This window comes from Eretmochelys imbricata, chromosome 3 (assembly GCF_965152235.1).
Source record: "Eretmochelys imbricata isolate rEreImb1 chromosome 3, rEreImb1.hap1, whole genome shotgun sequence".
Taxonomy (NCBI): Eukaryota; Metazoa; Chordata; order Testudines; family Cheloniidae; genus Eretmochelys; species Eretmochelys imbricata.
The window spans coordinates 137,765,152-137,785,543 of record NC_135574.1 but is presented as its reverse complement, the minus strand read 5'-3'; the positions used below and the strand labels follow the sequence as shown (position 1 = coordinate 137,785,543).

Here is a 20,392-nt window from a genome sequence, read left to right as displayed (position 1 = left end):
AAACCAGAGGTAGACAAAGGTTGGTGGAGCAGAATTGGTTCCCTGATTCCAATGTCTCTGCAAATTTGTCCATCACCAAACCTGAGGATGAGTTGATGGTAGGTATCTCTAACAATTCTAAGAAGAGGATGAGGTGGAAGGCAATATTAGAAGTGAAAAGAGAGGCCTCCATATGTCTTGCATCATTGACCATGAGGTCATTCAAAGAAAATGAGCCTTATTTAGGTCTCCATGGGGGCTCAAAAGTTTTTTGGTGTGAGGGTCTGAAAGAGCCTTACTTGCCATTTTAAAGGGAAAGGTAAATTATCAAAGGTAGAAGTTAGTTATATTATTCAATATACAGCTACATGCAAGGTAAAGCCTACCAGTTTTTTAGGTGTCGTTTTTATACCAATGTGCATATTCAAAAGGATACCGTCAAGCTAATTTAAATGAAAATATTTTACATACAAGTTCTCTTATCTTACAATGAACAGCTTAATTATTAAAATGAAAAGACCATTTAAGTGTGTTTTCTATTAAACTATTTACCTTGCTTACATTTTGCAATTCTAATCTGGGACAATACAAACAGACTAGAATTTAACTATAAACAAATGAAACCAACTAGTCAATCTTCCTTTTAGGTTCTCACTCTGTAGTTCAATGTATAGGTTGAAAACATGCCAAGGGGATGGACATGGATAAATTAAATACCATTTCCTATTAGATTTTTCTCAGTAAATCAATGGAATAATTTGTATTCGTCTTAAAATTTAGTGAGGCACTTATTTTTACAAAGAAAATGGCTAGGCAGAAATCATTAGAATCTTCAACAACGTAAATGAAGTTACCCCTGTGGAAGACTGATACAGGCAAGAGAAGAATCAGGCGCCCCACTTCTGGGCCAAATTTGGCTCTAGGCTATCCTGTTAAACTAGGTGACAGTAGCAGCCAGATTCAGAGATCAGTTCAGGTTGTTCTGCCAGAGAAACGTGCTCAGAAGAATTTTCTTTCAGGGAACAAGCATTCTTTGAAGAGCATTTTATGGAACTTTCGTTTTTACCCTAGAATTCACTGGGACCTCAAATTAGGTGTATGCAATTGCTATAACAGAAAACTTATTTTTTATGATTCATTCAAAAAACCAATAGATTGTTTTTGTAAAGGTAATCATAGCTATAATTGAATACAGAGGACTTCATATAGATCACTATGCTAAAACATTTTTTAAATGGCAGTGGTGAACATATACTAGCTCCTTTCATTTCCACCCCCTCTTTCCAACAAGTGAGAAAATCCACATTTAGATCAGCAGTTTAACAGTTTACAGTTTCTCTATGGGAAGCTCTTACTGGTTTTCTTCATTTAGAAATGTAATTTGAAAAATATTGCATTCACCTATTAATAGTGTCAGTGATTAATACATGCTGCAATAGACAGGAATGTACAGACTATGTAGAGCTGAGCAAAACTCGAATTTTCGTCCCACAGGAAATTCCAAGATTTTGAAATTTGGCTTTTGTTCTGAATTGGAACAAAAAAGTAACTGTATTTTGTGAGAAACACAATTTCAAAATATTTCATTTGGGGGGCAATCACAATGAGCACATATGCCCTATGGGGCAAACTGGCAAAGGGGCAGAGCCTCTATCCTCCACCCTCCCCACATCCACACTTCCTGCACTTCTCCAACCCGTCCACCGTGCGCACACACTCCAACTCACTGCTCAAATTCCCCATATTTATGAGCTCTGCATCAAAAAAAAAAAGTTACAAGAATCTGAAAATGTTATGAGCAGCTCATTGGGGGTGCGTGTGGAGGGGACGGATAACTGTGCATCAGCAAACACTTGACCAAATTACATTTAAACTTCCATATTATATTATAAAAAATATAAAAAGAAGTTGAAACAAAAGAGTAGTTTCAAAATAAGAAAGTCAAAACAAAATCAATTCAAAATGAAATGTTTCAACATTATTGAAACAAAATTCTTTGAGATTTTTTTCAAAACAAAAATTCATCAAACTAGATACTTTCCCGCAGTATGTTTTGATTTTGTAGAATTGGCATTTTCAGCTTGGAGGGGGTGGGGGGGAAGAAAAAAAAATAAAACCTTCCGTCAGAAAATTTTCAACCAACCCTAATGCAAAATGCATTCATTCATTGTTTAGGAGACAAACTCTCCAAACAGCATAAAAGGAAATGTCAGACGCACAAAAATTGTATTTTGAATCCTACTGGCATGGACCTAATTATATGATGCATTCCTAACTCTCCCTCAGCAGGGCAGCATTACCATTCCCTCTACCTTCCTAAAAATCTTCCTTGTTCTATACAATGGCAAGAGGGGCAAAGCCACGATGGAGAAATCAACAATCCCCAAAACTGTGGGTAACAAAACTCACTTTTCTCTAACCCTGCCTTGCCTCTCCTAACAATTCAACTATTGAGAAGCAACTGTGCCCTCATTCAGTTAATCTGCTGAATTTTTTTAAACATCTGTTCGGTCAAAAAATGTTTTTTTTTTAAACTGAATAATTTTTTATTTTTTGTTTCCCACCCCTCCTTGTTTTTTTTTTTTTTTTAAATAGTGGACAAATGGAAAAAGGGAGGGAAAAGAAAAGAAAAATTGAGTCCACTATTTGTACTCCAATTATCTCTATTAATTGGCCAGAAATGGTGCTAGATGGGCATCAGGTTTGTATAATTTTTGGTGGTGGTGGTGCCCAGACCGGGACCAATTCCTGCCGCCTCACCCCCCCACACACACACCTGCCTAAGGCTCTGGGAGGGAGTTTGGGTGCTGGGTGCAAGCTCTGGGCTGGGGGTTGGGGTGCAGGCTCAGGTAGGGAGTTTGGGTGCTGGAGGGGTGAGGGTTTGGGCTTTGGGATGGAATTTGGCTGTGGGCTCTGGGCTGGAGCAGGGGGTTGGGGTGTGGGAGGGGGGCGGCGCTTACCTAGGGTGGCTCCCGAAAGCAAACCGCACACCCCTCTGACAGCGGCTCCCAGGCGGTGGTCTCCACGCATCACTGCCCACAGGCACCACCCCTGCAGTTCCCATTGGCCACAGTTCCCAATCAATGGGAGCTGTGGAGTCCTTGCTCAGGGCAGGGCAGCATGTGGAGACCCCCGCTCCCTCTTTGGGGCTGCAGGGATGTGCCAGCCACTTCCGGGAGTGGTGCAGAACGAGGGTGGGCAACAAGGTAGAGCTTTCAAAAGATTTAAAGTCTTCGGAGTTTTTATTTTTTAGGACTTAGTTTATTCTTAAACTTTGAGAAATGTTCCAATTCCCATTTAGGTCTTAGTCGGGTTACACACACTAGATGCTGTTGTTTTTTCCAAGGCTACAGTGCTAACCCACACACTATTGTCTGAATCAGATAAATATATATTTATTCACATTGAGAAGTACCTTAAGAGTTCTGCTGGGAACCACCTGCAAATTCTCTGCACTTCCCATGTTAAGATACATAATTGCCATCTAGTGGCTGAAAAGGGACACTTCAGGATGCTGGCCCCCCTTATTTCTGACTTGTCTGTGTTACTTGCTTTTATTTTTCCATTTAAGGCCCCTTACAAATCCTGGCATTAGCAGAAACCAATAGATCAATTGCAACATTCAGGTACTGACAACATGGGAGAAGAAGTAATCTCTCATCGACTGCTGTTTTCCAATCCCTCTCCCTCTATGTAAATTTTCTTGGGGAATCAGCTTGTGGAAGTAAAAGATTCTAAAGGGGCATCTTTAACGTATTCTCTTAAAAAGTATAAAAGACAAGTTTGATCCATTTGCCTTCTAGACTTGTAAAACATGAAATATTTGCAAGAATTTCTCAACAAACTTTATAAGCTATACAGAAAATGAGACTAAAACCTGAAGAGTGGACGCTAGCCCTAATTAAGGAAATATATAGTTACTTCTGAAATTGGAAATTACTGTGAAAATAAGAGCAAGACTTTTGCTGAGTATCTAAAAATAAAGACCCAATTAGATACATTCTATAAAGTCCTGAGATTATACTTTAGGAAGGTTAGATCCATCTTTACAGACAGATCTTCAGTGATGGACATAAACTGAACATCCAGCCAGAGAACCTTAAGGCCCACACTAGATATTAATCCAGATAGTTGCCATCTGCAAGGAGGCTACCTGCCTGGCTATGATGCTGCTGTTGTTGCTAGCTAAGCGAGGGCTTTGGATTTCAATCATTCCTGTGAATCTTCCAGTAGCGGCTGTTGTTGGGTCTGTGCAATCCACTGAGTCACATTGAGTGCTTCTTTCCTTTCTGTCAATTTTTGACTAAGCAGGGCGGTTGTTATTAAATCTAAAAAGAAAGCTGTACACCTGGGTATAAATACTCACGCTCCCTCAGCCCCAGGGTTGAGTAGACCAACTTTGACATAATCTATTTGATCTAAAGTTAGAGTGTAAACATCTGTATTTTTTTTTTTTTTAGCAAAACTTGGCTTTATTCTGTTCATGAGGAAGGCAAAACAGGGTTTAATAGTTAAAAACACAACACTAAAGTTACAGTGTCTCACTCGGCACAGTACAGAGCAATTGGAGGTAATCATTTCCAGGTTGGGATTGATGGACATTGGCATGGTGCTGTGGAGAAGCTTGAATTGCTACTGGGCTGCCTGTGGCACAGCTGTAGATCTGTTGTTTTAGTTTCCAGGGCTCTTTAGTTCACACCTAAACACCATATTTGTGGGAGGGTGTGCTGCAGCACCCCCATGTTTTGCGCCTGGCATCCCGGCCACCAGCCGCCAGCCCCATGCCTGTGGCTCCATACCCACCCCAGCTGTGACTACATCCTCCGCCTCCTTACCCCTATCCATGTCCCCCCTCCCGGAGCCATGGTCCTACTCCCAGCCCCAGCTCTAGGGGGTGGTGTGGGGGCACAGACAGGGCTAAGAGGGGTGCAGCTCAGCATTCCCAAGCCAAAAACTGTTCCAGAGCCACTGAGAAACACTATTTTTGGAAAAGTAAAATCCTTTCAATCTCTGAATGCCAAATCTAGTTCCATTTGTTGAGGACACAGAAGAGGTACTTGCTCTGAAAGACCTCATCAGTAAGGCTGTTGCAACGGTTAGATCAGCAATGGAATATTTTCTTTCCAAAAAGACAGCCGGTCTCACTCCATTCTTAGTCCAGTACCAGACGATTAAATCTAGGTGACCACTCTGAGCATGGCTTTTATACCTTGCTTCCAGGGTAATATTCTGCAATCTACACAGTAGTAACCATGCTTTCTGAGGGGACAAACTGTCCCAATAGATATGCTGGTGGTTTCCACACACACACTCCCGTCTCCACTTACCAGAGGTATCCATGCAAGGAGTGAAGGGAGCAGGAACCTCTTGGTGTCTCCTGGTTGAGCAGCTGAATGAGGAACATGATTAGAAGTCAAGCAAGCGGCTTAAAAAGAGCCACTATTCACATAGTGCTTTCCCACTTCATCCTCCCTGATTGGGAGAGTTTCTGCAGTGAGCACAAGAGTTTGGTAAACCCATCTATGCATGTGCGCACACATACACACACGCCCCTCTCCTCTCCTCCAGTCTCTGCTGGACTCTCTAGCTGCTTATCCACTCACCGACAGCACATCACCCATCTTATGAGAGACAATCATACAGGGGCAGCTGTGGGGGCATCCATTGAGTTTATTTTCCTCACCATCTTTGTTGCTGGTCACACGCAGCTGGAACTGTTTCCCTCCCCAGAGAGATCTTCCATCAGCCTCAGGGGCTGATCCCACAAGTGGGGAACCACTACTCAGCAGACATAACCCATCCTCAAACAAGCTGTTCAATCCAAGGACCACCCTTCCCTGAATTTCAAGGGACTGTTTTGGCCAGACTAAAGCATATATGTTTCTTGACAAAAAGCTATTTGGATATAAACTTATAGAGTGCTAAAGAAATCCCTTGTCATTTACAACTGTTTTGTGGATCACTTCTTCAAATACAGTGATGACACGCTAACCTTTCAAGATGTCAGAAGTTTGTTTTTTTAAGTCTCAAGATCTGAAGCTTCTGTTTGCCACAGTGCTACAACTCTTAACTTTTTTTTCTTAGTCGCTTGTTGCTACCAAAGGTTGGTGCAAAGTATTACAAACAAGACTCCTCATCTGAGCCAGGAAGAATGTGCATCCTCAGTGCACTATATTCTGGGGAGATGCTCCATAAATCAAATTTATAATCTTTTAAAGTAGTAAAAGGTTACTGCATGGGGCAAAATGCGTCAGATAATGTGAGATCATCAAAGCTATATTTTTTATTGATATTGCTGGAAAATGCATCAATAGATTTGTATTTCATGATCTGTCTTTAGAATCCGAGAACTGCCAAAATTATTTTATAGTTTAGCTAGTAGTACTTGGGAAAGTACACTATGTCCCAAAAGGATCTATAATTTTGATTGAGGGATAATTTGTTAGTTGGGATAGAGATGGACCAAATGAGTCAATAACAGAGTTAGAAATCCTAGGGCACAGGAAATTCAAAAGTTCTTGATGACCAAATATTTAGTTGTGAAGGCAGTTTAATACTTAATGCAAAGTCATTCCACCTCCTGAAATAGGATAACTTAGGATAAATCATCTTCAACAAAATGATTCATTTCATTTGGGTGGTCACCTTTAAATAAAATGCCCTGCCCCATAAGATTACGTTTATGTGATATTCTAGATAAGCACTCAACTTGTGTCTAATGGAGAATTATCAAAATATTTAGAAAGAGTTAAGTTATCATTTTTAGACTATAAAGGACCAAAAGGTTGTTTTCGGGGGTGGGGGGCAGGGGGTGGCTAAATATCAAATATCTACTGTCTTTAAGATATGGGTTGACCCATTGTAGAGCAAAAACCAGACTTATATACAATGGTGTTGCAATTATAAGACACCTTCCTTTCTGCTACCAGTAGCAGAATAGTTTGGAAAAAAGTGAGTGGTCTATATTTTTCTACAGAAACGAAAGTCACATGAGATCTGCCTGTCCGCGCATCCCCCATCAATTCTGCCCTTGTGATTTGCTCCCTCCAGCCCCCCAATCAATTCTGTCCCCCATCTGTTCTCTCGACCCAAGCTTCATTCTACTCCTTCTACACCTCCTGGGGCTCTTCTCCTGCCTCTCCCCAGCCCCAGAGGAGTGGGGAGCTGCAATGCAGTTCTCTCCCCCCCATCCCACGCCAGGGGTTGCAAAGGGGAGGCAGGGATCCCTTGTTCACAGGAGGGAAGCAAGCAGAGCAACTATGAGCTGCTGCACTCTTTTTGCTCCCTCTCCCTGCTCCCCTAAGAATGATGTCTGCTCCTGAGGGGAGGAAGTAAAGAACTCTGCCTCCTTCCCACAGCTGCTCCAATTGGCTGCTCTAGCCCAGGAGGCAGGGAAATGGAGAGAGCAGTCAATCAGAAGTTTCTCCCAGGCAAAACTGAAACACATGCTTGTCTGCAACCTAGCTCAAGTTGTAGACATGTTTTTTGTCGGGTCTGTGACCCCTTTTGACTAGATACACTTCATGCACTGGTGAGCAGTGCTGCTGAGAGGAAAGTGGCAGCCAGAAGGGAAGAAGTGTGGTGCCTGGACAGAAGCTATCTTGCTATCTCTGGATTTAGCCCTGGGGTTGGAGTTCCTGAAGTAGAATGCTCTGAAACTCTCCTCTTCCCTCATTAATATAAAATCTTATACCTCCTAGTGGCAAAGCATGGTGGAAAAATTGGGTAGAGATTGTAGTATAAAAAAATAGCTCTTTTTGTCCAGACTGGGGAGAACTTGTACACAGATCTTCATGGAAACACAAAGAGCAAAGGGCTCTGAAAATCCACTAGAGCAGGTTTCTTTTATTGGTACTATATTTGTTATCTTCACTATATAAATATCTTTACCATTTTTGAGAGAGAGATCGCTTTAGATAGGTGAACTCCAGTCTTAAGAGAACTTTTAAAGCTAAAAAGTTAGAAAATATACTGTAGGGACTAAACCCTGAACAGGCAGGGAAATGGACCAGATGGCCTAAAAAGGCTTTTCCACATCTACCTTCCACAAATCCTTCACAAGTTTCCTAAATGGTTTTAGTTGAGGAGCATCCTGCTTCATTTAGAGATCTTAGTCACCTACAAGCTATTATACGTTATTTTAAATTGCCAGTTTTATGCCGCAATTATATCAGACATAGCTGATATATCAGACATAGCTGATTATGCTCTATGATATCTAAGTATTGCTTTTGCCAGAAAAAGAGTCTATAAGAAGCCTTAGTTTCACACTGTTGTCAATTTCACATCAAGGCTTCTTTCTTTGTTAAGTCAGAGAAGAAGAAAAATAATCTACTTAGCTGACTTTAGGCTGGGGACATAATCAGTACAAGAAAAAGGGGTCAGAGCCCAGATGGGAACACTCCTCATTGTATCGCCATACAAGTTCCTTAGACTGAAGTATGCCTTTATATGAAGGGTGGGATCCCTTCTAGAAGGATTTATCTGGATACAAGGATGATGAGGGGGGAAAAAATGGGGAGGAGGGTCCTTTTTCCTCCTTCCTTGATATTAAACAAAAAGGAAAATATACTAAAGTATGTTCCACTGTTTAGAATAGTTAGCAACTTCACAGAAAGTTTGGAAACCTTGATGACAAATTTGGGAAAGTAAAATGAAAGTTGATATTTGACCTATACACATATATTCTATTCCAACTTTCAAAATAAACCACAATGGAGAACAGAAGAGCATGATGGAATCTATAAGGACTTACTTTTCACACATGATGGAATCTATAAGGATTTAGTCATCTGGATGACCCTACCCAGACAAGCCTTTATCTATGCTACTTCCAGAAGAGGAAGCTACTCTGTGACAGAGAGTCATGGAAGATGGAAGAAGTCACCATTACCGTCAGCCGAAGTTACTGCTGACTGATAGAGACCAAGAGCTCTAAAAACTTACTAAATCAAATGTAATAAAAATATGTTTGAATAACAAAAGGATCCTGGGTTGAGATTTTCAAAGCCAGCTAGGGGATTCATCACATAACTCATTAACTTCAAAGGGAGTTGTGTGGCTAAATGCTGTAGTCAGCTTTGAAAGTCTCAGACCCAGTAAACATTACATTAAAGGCCTGATCACATGGCCCTTTTACAATCAGTGAGAATTTAGACAGTGAGGGGACATGGGATCAAGCAACAGTCCAAAATGATACAGAAGATAAAACCTTCATTATCACGCTTGCTAAAATTAAACAAAAATTATTAAATAAAATAATGAGCAGAGAAAATAGAAGGAAAGATGACATAGGGGAGACATTTCATTATTCAGATACATACATATTTCCATGTAAAATTCAAGTCTTGAAATGCTGGGAATATGGGAGTACAGTAAATCAGAAAGAAAGAATGACCAGACTGGACCTGAATTTTCAGTTATATGACATGTTTTAAAGAATATAAAAAAATGTACTACCCATACTGAAAGAAATCCATTTTTATACTTCGGTTCTAAGACTTCAAATTTATTAGTCTCTATTATCCAGTCTTCAATTTTAGGAAGGGTGGGGTTCTATTCATACTACAGCAGTTTTCTGACCATCAGCATTTAATTAGCCAGTTTCTTTTAGATTTATTTCTGAACAGAAGAGTTGGGGAAATATTTGAAGTCACATTCCAAAAGCTACAGAATACCACATTTTCCACAGTAAATGAAACAATCCACCATGATTGTTTCTTGTTTCCGACAATTCCTAATGGTTCTAATTGCAGTAAACTGGTTCTTTACTTTTCTATTAGTAACAAAACACAAGCACATCTCCATTAAACCGGAATTCTTTGGTACAGTAAAGTTCCTTAGTTCTTTTTGTTGTGCTTCATTTTAATGACAAGTGGATCAAGTGGTAGGATAACTAAAATAAGGGATAATGAGTAAATTTTCCAACAGGTTTTGGACTTTTTTTTTTTGGTTAAATGTTTCTTGAAAAACAGATTCAGCTGTAGGTACAAATCAAATAAAGCCTATAATTGGAATAATTTTCTAATGATTTATTGGGATTGAGAACAATAATTGCCTTTCCGAAGATGTGGGGAAAATAATCTATTAAAATGTGCATGACTTGAAGTAAGAATAAAGGTTACCTGAGACTAAGATATTTTACCACCATTCCACCCTGTAGCTGTATTACAACTCATTCCATTCATAGCTTCTATAATTCAAATCTTAATTATGGAAAGTGAACAACATTTAAATAGATACATTCTAGTGTTTCATCATTCAGTTGTTTCTTCTGGTATACCAATATTCTTCATAAATATCCTTCCTTTATCAAAATATACCAGTTCATTTTTAGCAGAGATGGTTGAACCAAATAGTTATTAAAAAAAAAAAAAGACTTGAAACTTTGCCCACTCCCTGTTCCAAACCAGTTTTCTTCCTCACCAATCCTCCCAAAGATTCATGCTCTTTTATTCATGACTCTCCGTATAGTGTAATTTAGTCAGTCTTCTGGCCTAACCTTATTGAATGAAGTTTAAGTATCTTAGGAGTGTTTTGAATTAAAATGCAAATGTTTATGTATTATTGTGGGACTGTATGTAACATCTCCAGCGGGCAGACATGATCAATGTAATCCCTGGGAAGTGTTACGGGCTTCAAAGGATTACCTAAAGCAATGTACCACTCAAGGATGGACTTCTGGAATAAAAGTTAAGTGGATTTCCCAGGCAATCTCTAGGGCAAAGATTCCAGCCTTTTGAAGCTTTGCCCTGAGGGGACCTTTGTCTGCTGATAACTTGTTACATGAGGACAAGATCAGAGGCCCCAGCTGTATAAAGGAGTGACTCTCAGATTCATGCATGTGCTTGTTATGAGCCAAGGCAGTTATGAACGTACAACCACAGAAAAAATTCTTGATGGTGTTTGAAGGACTGTTCATGTGCCAGAGCCTTTGGAATTAGGGGTGGTCTCTGGTAAGATTATTAGCATGCATGTAGGTTGTTTTAATAGGTTTTCTCTAATGTTTTCACCTTAATAATAAATGTTTGCATAGAATGGGCAGTGTGGTAACTTAACTGTGGGCAATTACGCTGGTAATAGCTTCTGGAGATAAAGTAAAGCAGGCCTGCTAAGGCAGTCTGACTTGCTGGGGAACTCACAGTGTTGGCAGGGAATTATGAAGCCCAGAAAAAACCTGGTCAGAAGGGAGAGAGATGTGTCTCTCTGCTCAAGAGAGGTGACAGCCAGGAGGAGCCAGGAGCCTAGATGCGTGCCTTTGCTGGACCACAGGGAGGCAACACAGGTGCAGCTGTCCAGAACTGTGACAGAGTGATCTGAGAATTCAACATACTCAGGTCCAAGAAAGGGGCCTGTGCAACCCCCTGAGCTCAAGGGGAGAGACTGAATCTGCTGATAACTGTGCCTAGCATCAAGGCTTGGAGGCGTACAGATCTCAGGAAGGAGGAGCTGTTTAGGAAGAGACTATTTTGAGAAGCTTGGGAGACTGGGATGGAGGAGACTGTACTTTGGGTTTATTTTATGTTAATAAACCAGTTCCCAAGAAGAGGAGTTATTGACATAAACCTCTGTGGATTATTCCCGGGAACTTGTGAAGGGGAAATTGAGACAGGGCACCATACAGCAACACGTAACCAGCAGGAGCTGCTGCGGGCAAGCCCACCCTTTTACACGCCCCAAGTTAGCTCACTTCATATCCTCACTATAATTTATTACAGAATGCATCACCAATGCTGAATCATTAACTGAAGGTTCCAGTTTACTTATGCTGATCAACTGCCATCCATACAAAATTTCTTGAATTCCTTGTGTTCTAGTGTTTCCTATAGATCCTGATACACGCTGCACTGGACTAACTCCGCTTACTTTGAAAATCAGTGGTTAAAATACCATTGCCTTCAATGGTATTTGAGTTAAGCCATTGCAGAGTGCTTTTGAAAATCCCATCCACTGTACCGTACATTTGATACTCCTGAGGGCATTTTGTGCCAAAAAATTAAAAATTCTGCAAATTTTATTTGCCAAATAAATGTGGAGGCTCCAGCATGGCATTGGGGAGCACAGGCCATTGGCTGCACAGAGGTGGGAGGTCACTGTGAAGCTCCCCTCACCCCAGACACAGACTCAGTGGTGAGGTTGCACTCAACCCTGACAAAGCATAAGTCCTGGGCCTGCCCCAGAAACACACCCCCCCCCGCCATGCCAGATGCACGAGGTGTGTGCAGGCAGGCTCAGCAAGGCAGGATCCAAATGTGGAAGGGCTTAAAGGCTGGGGGGGGGGTCCAGGTGTGGGTTGAGAGGGTTCTGTGTGGGGCAATCTAGGTGCAGAGGGCTCAGTGGGAGATCTGGATGCACAGGGGATAGTTTCAGGGTTATGGGTGCAACAGTAATGCAGGAGGTCTAGGTGAAGCTGGTTGGGGCTTGGGGGGGGGGTCTGGATGGGAGCAGGGAGGTCTGGATGTAGGGGACTCAGAGGGGTCCAGATGCTGGGGGAATGGGGCTCAGTGGGGTGGGGATCTGGGTGTGGGTGTCTTGTGGTGGTGCAGGGGGAGTGGGACTCATTGTGGGGGGGGTTCTGAATGTGGGGGGTGGGGATCAGTGGAAGAGTCTGGGTATGAGAGGTTCTGGATGCACAGGGGTTGGGTGGATAGGGCAGCAGCTCCCTGTACAAGGATCTCTCACCCTGCAGCTGAGGAGTGATGGGTGCAGGAAGTGGGGGGACGGGGGGAGGGGAGAGTTTGCGGAGCTTCCTGCAGCTCTAGGAGAAATATGAGGGAGGGTCTGACATGGCCCTGGATGCCGTGCAGGGAAAGAGGAAGTCCCATCCCCCCCAGCCCAGCCAGGACTAGCAGCTGAGCCCAGTGCAGGGTATGGAGCTGGGTCTTCCCCAGTCCCACCCCCCCTGCACCACCATAATTTACCTCTTTGCCAGCTGCCCCGGACCCCCAAAACATACTGTTGGGGAGGGCTGCATGACCGCTCTTGTGACTTCCCCTTGCTTCCCCATCAGAAAATCATTTTTCTTCAGAGAAGCAAAGAAGTCTGTGGGGGGACATAAATTCTGTGCATGCACAGTGGTGCAGAATTCTCCCAGGAGTAATTGAGTCTTGGTAGATTGAAAATTTAACCAAAACGTTGACTACTGCCCTAACATGCTAAATTAAACCTATGACCCATTGCTTTTCCATGTAGTAACTGAAACAAAGGTGACACTTTCACAGACGTGAATGCTAAGAACCAATTTAGGTTGGGGAGACGAGGAATAGGAGGAAGATGAGGTATACGTTTAAAAGTAATAATGGGAGTTTGGCAGAGTAGAGACAAAAGAAGTGGAACAAAAAGTCTGCTGCTTCCCACTAAAATTCCTCATGCATTTAAGAATATAAACATTTATTCATATATTCCTGGAAAATCATGCAATAGCCTTCAAACAAAAAAAATGAAATTCTCCAAGCTGGAGGGTGGAGTCAGTGATTGAGTTTCTGGTCTTTAGACTCTCACACTGTCACACTCCCTTGCCCCTCTTCTCCTCTCCCCCTCCCTCCTTGTTTCACCCCATATATTTGTTTTATAGTGAAATAATATCTTCACTATTTTTCATGCAGTCTTCTGTTAGGATGAACATTAAAGTTACCCTTGAAAATCTGGAGTTAGTGTGATTTTGGGTGCCTCAGTTTTTGGTACCCAAACTCAATACATACCTTCTGATTTCAGAAAGTGCTGGGCACCTAACCTCATCAGGTCTCTTTAACATGTCTCAAGGTGAGCATCCAAAATTGCTCATCATTATTATAAACTTAGCCTACGAGCTACTGTGCTGTGAAGTTGACCTTTGTCAATGTTAACCCTGAGGGATAGTTTATATCTTCAGCTTCATTCACCCAGTCATAAAGCCAACATATGTATTTGACTTCTATTCTCAAGGTTTCCATCAAAAACCACCATTGAATTTCTCCATTATGGTCATAAAATGCCACTTAATGGATTTTGTTTTAAACTATCATTCTCAAGGGGCAAAGCCAGAGCTTCAAACAAATAATGACATGATGATGAACCATTCACACTGCTGAGTTTTGCACATGCCATCTGACTACAACATGAATTCAGGAGAGTCACTGACCGAGGAGCCTGCAAGGAAATAGTATTTTCTAAATGGTTATTGTGCACTGGGTACTGTTCATCTGAGGAAAAGCCACACAGGTACAGATTAATCAATTCTAAGTCCAGCAAGAACCATTGTGATAATCTAGTCTGACCTCCTGCATATCATAGGTCAGTAACACAGGTCCATAGAAACTACCTGTCAAAGGGATCATTTGCAGTCAGTAGATAGCCAAGAGTCTCTTCATGTAAATATACAATCTGGACTATGTATCAATATTTTGAAACAACAAATTTAGAAAGAAAAAACACATTTCTAAAGATTTGCACCACCTATTCAGGCTACAGAAACATGAGAATTACTTCCAAAGGGGCTAACACATCAGCTTCCAAATCATATTACAAAAGAAGTGTAACACATACTGGTTACATCTCCAGCCAAGGTCTTACCTGTACCCGCTGAACATCCTCTATGTATTGTTTCTGTGTTTCCAAGATAGTTGCTTCAAACTCTGGATTGAAAAGGAAATACAGATTCAGAACATTTTCAAGAGAAGTTTCATTCAACATGAACATAACATAAGAATGGCCATACTGGGTCAGACCAAAGGCCCATCTTCTGACAGTGGCCAATGCCCCAGAGGGAATGAACAGAAGGACAGGTAATCATCAAGTAATGCATCCCCTTTCACCCATTCCCAGCTTCTGGCAAACAGAGGCTAGGAACACCATCCCCGCCCATCCTGGCTAATAACCACTGATGATAAATTCATGGAGAATATGTCCAAGTTCTTTTTTGAACCTTGTTATAGTCTTGGCCTTCACAACTTCCTCTGGCAAGGAGTTCCACAGGTTGACTGTGCACTGTGTGAAGAAATACTTCCTTTTGTTTGTTTTAAATCTGCTGCCTATTAATTTCATTTGGTGACCCCTAGTTCACGTGTTATGAGAAGGAGTAAACAACACCTCCTTATTTACTTTCTCATAGATTCATAGATACCAAGGTAAGAAAGGACCACTATGATCATCCAGTCCAACCCCCTGCACAACGCAGGCCACAAAATCTCACCCACACCAATTATGAATTTATAGACCTCTATCATATCTCCCCCCCGCCCCAGTTGTCTCTTTTCCAAGTTGAAAAGTCCCAGCCGTATTAATCTCTCCTCAGATGGAAGCTGTTCCATACCCCTAATAATTTTCTATTACCTTTTCCAATTCCAATACATCTTTTTTGAGGTGGGGTGACCATATCTGCACACAGTATTCAAGATGTGGGCATACCATGGATTTATATAGAGGCAATATGATATTTTGTGTCTTATTTTCTATCCCTTTCCTAATGATTCCCAACATCATTAGCTTTTTTGACTGCCACTGCACTTTGAGTGTAGATGGTGCTTAATCTTTCAGAATACAAGTTAAAGGGACCATAGCGGGGTGGATTTTTTCAAAAAAATAAGAATTGTTTTTATTTTTAAATGAATTCAATAGTTTTTATACATAATCAGTCTTCCTCCTTTCAGGCTGTATAGCATTCACTAAGCCCCACCATTAGTTAAAGGGTATCATCTTAAATGGTTTATAAATAAACTTCACTGTCATCATCAAAAATTTATCTTTCCCTTTGTCAGAAATATTTACCGAGAGCATAGACAACCCTCCCATAGAATACCCCCCAGGAAGCTTAGGATGAATAAAACTCCCTGGAAAGCCCCCACACTTTGTTTTAACATATTATCCCATTAAGAGGTTGGTCTAGCCACCTGTGGAATAGCCAGCAACTCTCCTCAAACTATATAGATCCCAGGTGATCACAGGAGACCAGGGAAATCCCACACATACAGAAAACTTGTGTTTTTTGGTGACCTCTGCCACGCCTCTCAACACCCTGCCCCGAAAGTCTCCCCCACACATTCACTCTCACTTTCAGGCTTCCTTCATATAATATCATCTTGGAAGCCCCCTTTTAAAAGGTGGGTCCTAAGTATTGGGGCAGCATGGAAAAGTTAAAGGTTAATGTGACCTGATACTACATTAAATTCCCACCCCCCTTTACCATGGGGCTTTTGACAGTGGAGAGAAATATAATGGAACCTTCACTCCATCCCTGCCCGCAGGTTTCCCCATCCCTAGTGGCTCTGCAAGGTCTTGTACAGGGGAGAGAACAGTGCTGTGAAAGTGGTTGACCTGAACTGCACCGAACCAGGGGGACCTCCACACCCAGGATTTCCCCCTAAAACCCGGACGTTGGAGAATGGATTGGATTGAGTTCCCTCTGGACAAAGAACCTGTCCTCCCATCCCAGAATTAATTCACCATCCAACACCACTGTAGGAAATTTGCAATAAAAAAAAAAGTTTCAGAAGTGTAATGCCATGTGCTACCTGCCAAACTGAAAAGTTAAAGCAGTAATCAGTTTTCATATCTAGCAGTAGCCACTGTCATGGTTTCTGCACTAAGAATCAGGAGAAAACCCAATGGGAACAATTACGAGCACTGCTTTGCTAATCTATGCCTTTAAAGCAAAGAGTCATTTTGTTCCAATGTAATATAGCTTGAAATAGAACCACTGCTCACCAACAGTCATCACTGTGGCACTGAAAGAAAATATCAGAGAAATTAAGAACATTTCTGTTTCTTTTCCCTGGCAAATGAACATTAAAATATTATGCTAGTAAGAAGTAGATTCTCTTTCTTATTTTAAAGACAGGGTAATCACTGATCATTAGCTTTTCAAGAGCTGCCTTTTAATAAAAACATTTAAGTCAAACTTAAAATAGTGACTGTTGGTCAAGTCAAAAAAGTTAAGTGAAAACTTTGATTCTGGTAATATCATTTGTTTCAGTCAGAAACACATACTGTACATTCCAGCTTTGTTTATACGGCGCAGTATCTGATTGCATGCTGGATAAAAGAAATTACAGATTGTGCTGGCAAGGATGGATACATGCAGCAACCAGTGCACATACTGTACTTGAAAGCAATTTGCTGAATCTTTGGAGAGAATAATGAAGATTTTCTATTTTTATTTAATTGTTGATGACAAATGCTCTTGTGGTTAAAGTACAGGATTGTGAGTCAAGAGCTCTGGCTTGCATTTTCCACTTTCCAGACTTCGTGTTTGACCTTAAGCAACCTCCCCATACAACAACCTCAGTTTCCCATCATGATATGCTAATATCTGCCTACTTGGCAGGGGTGTGGTCAGGGTTTGCTCATTTATATCTGTAAAATATTGTGACATGGTGCTATGAATAGTCAAAGTATACTCAACAATTTAGTCAGTCAGGTTCCACTTTGCTCCCAGCAAGGCAACCAAACTATTTCTTTGATCTGTGCATAAAGAATGGAGGAAACAAATCATTTTGACATCTCTCAGGAGCAGCACTGAACAGTGAACAAACCTGTGGGCTATGACCATCAGTATGCTAGCTCCAAGACATGCTCTCCTCATACACCACCATGACAGTTCACAAGCTACAGTACCAGTGGTGGTTATGTTTCAAGGCTACCAGGTAAGTACTTAAAATCTGAAGCTTCTTTCCCTTCAAGAGCCATGGCATTCTTCTCCACAGTAGCATTAAATCTAATGGAACTGCTGTGGTGCAAAACATGGTTAATCTAAGATACTGTTGAAATGTCTCTCACTTGGACAATTTGAGTGTGTATAACATCACTCCAAATAGTGACTGGATTCACCATATAAATCAGTATGTTTCTGGGACTGGAGGAAGCAAATGCCATATTATGCCAAAATTGACTTTTAGCCAGCTCCACTCATTGGAGGAGAACTGGAGGAACTTTAGGATGCTAACTGTGACTTGAACACATGTCTATAATGACCAGGGGAAAAAAAAAACAAGCAGAAAGGCATTGGCTTTTTTTGGTAGAAATTGTTAATGCCAGAGGGCAGAGTGCCAGTGTGTCTAGAACAAGCAGCTGTCAGGCCTTTGCTCAAAAAACTCTCATGACAATCTCTTTATACAATATAGTCCTCTATAGTTTTCCCTATTAGTTTTTTGTTTGGTTGGTTTTGGTTTTGTGTTTTTGTTTTGTTTTTTTGTGAAAGCTCATTTAGGTGGTGATGGCAAAGGAACACCACAAAACCTAGAATTTTCAGATTTCCTTGTGGCCTTTGAATCTACTTTCAGATTTTAATATGGTACAGACTAAAATAATGAGCATGGAATCCGACAAAAGGTTATGCTGTTGGCTGATTTCCTTCTAGTGATGGACAAAATAAGCATGGCCATTTTTTAGAGCTATCTGCAGCCTTTGATAACAGTGACCATGGGGTTTTGTTGACCTAACTACAGACCCTGGCAGAGCAGGTTCTACTCTTTGATCTTAAAAGAGATCCCAGAAGGTGGTATTTGGTAACTCGTCATCTACCCCTAGGGTTCTCTCTTGCATTCTCATGATGTTTCACAAAGTTTTCTTCTGTCATACCTCCTGAGGCTGCCAGGGGAGATAATGAGACAGCAGGTGCTGAAGATCCAATGTTATGCTTATAAAACACAGCTTTAAGTCTCTTTCATCAGTTAGATCTGTGCATTTCCCCGGTGCCTGGTTAAGTACAGATCCAGATTAGATGAAGATGATGTTACTGCTTGTTTGGGGATAGGGAAGTATCAAGTCTGCCCCATTATTAACCATGCTTCAGCAATGAGGTTTGCAAGCTAAGGATATTTGTGAATCCCTGCTTGACCTAGGATGGCTTTAGTGACCAGAAATGCCCTTTTTCATCTGCTCTTGAAAACTATTGTGACCATTTTCCAAGGATGCAGATGTTCCTACCATCCTACATTAAATTATAGATGCACTTTTAAAAAATAAATTATAAACATATATCAATACCTTTATTATAATTTCTTCTGGGGGGTTCCCCAACACAAAAGGAGTAAACATACATTTCCTGACTCTCCTATGCATTTCTCCTTAAACTGATCTAGAGTTTTATTTATAATTTGCATTGCATTAGCCACTATTCCTTCAAATTTGTTAAAAATTTCATAATGTGATGCTATAAACCCTGCTGAGGTGCTAATTCTATGTTGCTTTATATTTCTCTTTGTTTTCCATATTTTTAAATATACTCATAGTACCAGCACTTACCAATGGCACACACTATGTTTCAGTCCATGTATGTAGCATAAGAGTTTTCAACCACAAAACATTTTTCTGCTAAGTTATCAACAGCACTTGGATTCTGGCTGGTCTTTAACCTATGCACTACCCTGTTATCTAGCAGTATGTCTAAATTACAATTAGACTGCTGCTGCTGGACTGTGCCAGCTGATTTGGGCTCAGGCTAAGGGGCTGTTTAATTGAGGTGTCGTAGATATTCAGGCTCAGGCTGGAACCCAGGTTCTAGGACTCACCCCTTAGCCTGAGCACCGCAAGCCTGAGTCAGCTAGCACAGGCTGGCTTGGGTTTTTAATTGTAGTGTAGATCTGCCCTAATGAGCTAAGGTTAATGTTCTTAGGTTTGCTGGAGTCCGGACATTCTCAATAGCTTCTCCCACTGGTCTGAGAAAGTCCAAGTCATTTGACTTTCAAAGCAAACTGCAGGCCTCTTCTCTTAGATTTTAAGATCAGCATTTAAGAAGGTGTTCCCCCTCTGGCTTCAGAAGGCACATGCACCTCTTATATATGCAATTTTGGTACAAATCTCAGGTAGACTCATTTTTAAGACTTCATTATTCACTTAACATTACTCACCTTCACTGTCCTCTACAAAGTAGGCATGTAAAAAAATATTACATTTTATGTGCAGAAATTACTTCCATTGGACATTAATTACAACAATAACCAAACTCCCTCATTTTTTTCTGATTAGCAAACAAATTAAAGCCATTTAGACAGAAATGTTTGAACTCTTTTTTAAAGGTGCTAACAGTTTGAATAAACTTTCCAAAAAAAGGGTTTGAGAGTCTATGGGTAGGAGCAAACGCAGAAGCAAATTAATTAAATTAATCTTTTTTAGGCAAATAAACAGAATTTTCAAAAAGGAAGTGGAAAAATACAGAATCTAAGCAAGCAGTATTTTTAAATTAAACTAAACTGCTTTTTGTTCTGTTTTGCTGGTATTCCAAATTAATAGATCTTCAAAATTTTTATACTTCTAAGTATTCTGATTTAACCAAAGTCACTGTTTTTCCTTGGATAACTAGTATAATACTTAGTTGTGATAAATCTCTGCTAACCTCAGTTACCGTGTCCACCAGAGTTGTGAACTTGTTCTTGTTAAAGCAATTTAAATAAAGAAAGATTTAAAGCTCAATAAACAGAATGCTATATAGTGGGGGGGA

The 20,392-nt window shown here is 40.9% G+C and overlaps 1 protein-coding gene across 1 annotated transcript in view; it reads right to left on the bottom strand.

Annotated features, from left to right (window-relative positions):
• FMN2 (formin 2) overlaps positions 1-20,392 on the bottom strand; it is a 239,287-nt gene that overhangs the window by 162,485 nt on the left and 56,410 nt on the right. Inside the window, exon 4 of the mRNA XM_077812174.1 lies at positions 14,530-14,591. Within this exon, the coding sequence (XP_077668300.1) occupies positions 14,530-14,591 (62 nt within the window). The remainder of the gene's footprint in view (positions 1-14,529; positions 14,592-20,392) is intronic.